Here is a 4,238-nt window from a genome sequence, read left to right as displayed (position 1 = left end):
ATTGCAGACTTAAAAGGGCATAATGGACATTTAAATCCAATAATCTCAATAAATAAAATTAATAAATAATAAATCCCATAATATATGGGTCTTCGATCAAATCGACATTTTCTGTCGCCGCTCCTCTTCTTCTCCACCGACGATCCCTCTTCTCTTCTCTCCTACACTTGAAAATTGCTGAAATCTTGTTCTCTTATTCTTGAGAATGACCATCCGATCTGGGTGGTTGGAATCGTTGTCGGTGAAGACGATGCGGCAGAGACACGACGCAGCAGAGACGAGGCGGAGGAGCTTCCGGCGGGATTTTGATGTCCGGGGTGGTAGTGTAGGCGGCGATGGTTGTAAAGCAAGAAGACAAAGACGGAAGAGGATGAAGATGAAGGTCTCAGATTCATACTCGTCTTCATCTCCGCCACTCTTAGATTCGAGCAGCCCTAATTAACCCAGACCGACGATGATACTCGACTAAAAAATCCCAACAACTCCCCAAATGAATTTTCCAAGGTAACCCATTTCTAAAGCTTTCATCTTTCTCTTCTGTGTTTCTTCATTTTGGCTAAAATTTCAATCTTTGGTTCTGGCCTCTTTTTGTGCAGGTTTGCTCAGCTATGGAATCTAGGTTATGGACTTTTGTGGACATGGCCAGTGGCTGAGTTGAGTTGTCGGCGTGTACGGTGCGTTGCTTCTTGGAGGTAGAGGAGAAATCTGGTTTAATGGTGAAGGCGAATTGAATTCTAGTTATGATGATTTGGGTGGCGAAGGTGAAGTGAAATATGGTTTTGATTGTTTGGGTGGCAAAGGTGAAGTGAAATCTGGTTTTCATTATTTGGGTGGTGGTGGGGATGCATCTGGAGAGTACAAATAGTGGTTTGGGGAGGCTGAGAGATGAAGGTGAGGAGAGAGAGAGAGAGTGTAGTCGGAGATTGGTTTTGATGGTGAAGCGGATTGAGAGTGTGAGGTGTGGTAGGAGAGGAAAGGAGGGTTGGGTTGCACTCATGGTGGCGGTTAGGCGGAGCTGCAAAGGGACTCGGATTTTTGGGATTAGAGAGGGTCGTGGGATTTAGGAGAGGAGGAGAGGAGGGTAGTTTGGACATTTTATCCAAATTGAGGGTCAAAGTCTGTAAAGTGAGCCCTTATGTCTGGGCCAACTCAGCTTGTAACGTCACAATTGGAGAATTTGGACGCAGTTGATGAAAATTGAAAGCATAGGGACGATCATGATTAAAAGAAAAAAGTTAGGGACCAAACTGATGTTTGCCCCAAAGTTGGAGGGGGCAAACTGAATTTAGTCCTTATTTTTTTAATGATGAAATAAACAAATACGTGGAATAACAACTTATCTTCTACCTAAGAAAAAAAAAACTATTCATTCTCACACACAGTGTAAACTTTTTATTAGTTTATGCTTAAAATGAGAAGAATCCATTTGCAATCCAATACACCTTCCACTGAGTAATGGGGGGGGGGGGGGGGGGGGTGTGGGGGAAGATTGCCATAATTATAGAGGGGATAGAAGTCATAGAACTACTAATTCACCTAATTTTAACTCATTTCTTTTTCAAAATCCAATAGTGTCCATAGTTATTGCTTTGTGTCCTCTGTCTTCCACCTAACAAAAAGAGCACTTAAAACCTACAATTTTACGGTAAGATATTACTTAAGTCATTTTATACTAACCACTTTACTTTTAAGATAATACCACACCTTAAGTAATAATTTATTTAAAAAAAAAATATTTTAGTTCGCTCACCCGATCTAAAATTCTAAACTCCGTCATTGGTTAGGGTTGACAAAGTGGCGGTTGGGGACAAGGATAACAATGTCATCCATGTCCCTAATCTATTCATGTCCAATCTTGTTACAACTGCCTTGCAATGTTATAAGGAGTTTTGTTGTTGTCCCGATGGGAAAACAGGCATCCATATTTTTTTGTAGTTTTTATCCCTGTCAATTTTCTTTTAATAATAACATTCTAAATTACGTTATTGATTTAAATATAAATATATATATATATATACTATTATTAAGAGAAGAGAGCTTGTTAGCCAAAATCTAAAATTTTGACATAAATAATCCTAGAAAATTAATAAACATTAAGAATTAATTAAATCACAAGGACAATTATGACATTTACAAAATATATTCTTATTCAAAAAAAAAAAAACCACAACCCGTTTTTCTCTCCCATTATTTCTTCTCTGCAAAAATAGTTTTCTTTTTTATTTTCAGCAAAAAAAATACTTACACAATACACATACAGAGTGTGTGTGGAGAAAGGCTAGTGTGTCTATATATATATATATATATATATATATATATTATAAATTTTGTTTGCCGGTTGTCTGCATAAAAACCATGAGCACAATAAATAAGATATTACCAACTGCATTAGAAAAAAAAGGTTGGGAAACCATGAGCACACTAAATAACCATGAGCACAATATCTAACCCCAAGGTATGAATTCATGACAAACTTCAGACCAAAAAAAAAAGAGAGAAAAGAATGCATGACAAACCTTTCTGCTTTTGTTTACGATGTACTTGAGAATATTATTAACTTATAAGAAAATGTACAATAAAAAAGAAGTCTGATTTTCCATCATCATTTGGTCTATTGGCAATTTGGCATGAGTCTTTATTTCTAAGTAGAACAATATTTCTAGTTTGAATTAAAGCCAACTACTTATTGTCTAAGAAAACGAATGGTGTTATACAATGTTGGTTTTGCATCTTCCGACCAAGTAACACTGTAACATGGTCGATAATGAATAATATGATTGGCTCAAGAAAATGAGAGTTTTACTTGGTTGGAAGCGGAGCATGATTGATTCTTTAGTTGTATTTAAATGCATATGGGGGGTGAAATTTGCACACTCTAAATTGCAAACCACACACCCTTTCATTTTTTTTAATAATATTTCTTTTCACATCTTTTTGCACATCTTAAAATACCCTCGGATTTTCTCTTTTTTCTCTCTCTCTCTCTCTCTCTCTCTCTCTCTCTCTCTCTCTCTCTCTCTCTCTCTCTCTCTCTCTCTCTCTCTCTCTCTCCCTCCTCATATACGGCCTCACTATGCACAACCCCCTTGGGAAAAAACCTCGTCGACGGCAGGTCCTTTATGGTCTGAAACAGCTTCGGCCCATCCCTCTCGGTCCACAAGTCAAACCCTCCCGGTTTTTGGAACCAATCGGCCAAGACCTTAACTTGCTCATCAGCATTGACAGAGAACAAATTGGGAGGCTCCTCGACGGTCTCCCAAGGGCGCTCGAGCTCCGACATGGCTGCTTTGAGCTCGGCCCGCTTTCGCATCTCGCAGATTTGGCGCTCGCGGCAGAGGCGGGCCTTGAGGAGTTGCTTGGCTTTCTTGGCCTGCATGCGCTTCCACTGCCACTTGGATATGCCTCTGGGGAAGGTTCTGGGCCCGCCGCCCATTCGGATGAATGTGGGCTTTGGGGTTAAGGGTTTAAGGGTTGTGTGGAGGAAGAGAGGGGTTAGGGAGGTTAGGGATTTGGAGAAGGAGAGGGATTGGTGTGTGTGAGAGGCGTTGAAGAGTGACATTTTTTAGAGGAAGATTCAGTTCAAGCTTCAATCTGACTAAGAAATTTTGTTACTGTTCTGCAATTCAATCGTTGTTACTATTCTGCAATTCAATCGAAATTTGGAGATTGAAAAAATTTCATCTTTATGCCTTTTGGGTTAGTCAAAAAAATTTTGTTTACTTTCTTTCTTTCTTTTGATTGATGCATTCTGTTTTTTTGTTATGCATTCTGTGTTAGTGGTAGTCATATTTTGTTCTGCACATTGTTGTACATAGTATTCTGGTAAGATTTAGGACATGGATGACTTCCTACAGGTATGAATAGATTCTTTGAACTTGATGAATTCTTTTTATGGGGTTAGACAAACTGAATTCTGTGAATTACTTTCTAGTATGTTACTAATATACAAAACTGCACACCCAAAAGTTTGCTTCTTGTTTGTTTTTGCCTTCTTGTTGGTTTGGATTGCAGCTGGGCATATCATTCTTGTTGGCCTTCGTGACTATCAGGATGACAAAGCTGATTTGATTCTCAAGTACATGCCTGATGAGGCTAGGTTGCTGAAGGCTTATGGAGAGCTTCCAGAGGAATACACGTCTTAAATGAGGGCATTACTGGGGGTCTTAAAGATTATCGATGAATGAGGTGCTGATGCATCGAGTTTGAAGGACGAATGGTTGAGGTTGGTAAATTTTCAA

General features: G+C 39.1%; 1 protein-coding gene across 1 annotated transcript; it reads right to left on the bottom strand.

Annotated features, from left to right (window-relative positions):
- Window positions 1–2,318: 2,318 nt before the first annotated feature.
- Window positions 2,319–3,433, bottom strand: LOC133711828 (probable DEAD-box ATP-dependent RNA helicase 48). Its single transcript, XM_062137913.1, has 2 exons — window positions 3,065–3,433; window positions 2,319–2,342 (listed from the first exon to the last, which is right to left on the bottom strand). Exons 1-2 carry the CDS (start codon window positions 3,431–3,433, stop codon window positions 2,319–2,321), a joined length of 393 nt encoding a protein of 130 aa, XP_061993897.1.
- Between the last annotated feature and the right edge of the window lie 805 nt (window positions 3,434–4,238).

This window comes from Rosa rugosa, chromosome 5 (genome assembly GCF_958449725.1).
Source record: "Rosa rugosa chromosome 5, drRosRugo1.1, whole genome shotgun sequence".
NCBI lineage: Eukaryota > Viridiplantae > Streptophyta > Magnoliopsida > Rosales > Rosaceae > Rosa > Rosa rugosa.
Note: the sequence above shows the minus strand (reverse complement) of the source record. Positions and strands in the feature narration are given on the sequence as shown.

Excerpts from the sequence above, each read along its gene's own strand:
- LOC133711828 (XM_062137913.1), bottom strand. The coding sequence starts at position 3,433 with ATGGGCGGCGGGCCCAGAACCTTCCCCAGAGGCATATCCAAGTGGCAG. Across the intron at positions 2,343-3,064 it reads GGGTTGTGCATAGTGAGGCC|ACAACCGGCAAACAAAATTT; the intron begins GTATATGAGGAG and ends GTTTTTATGCAG.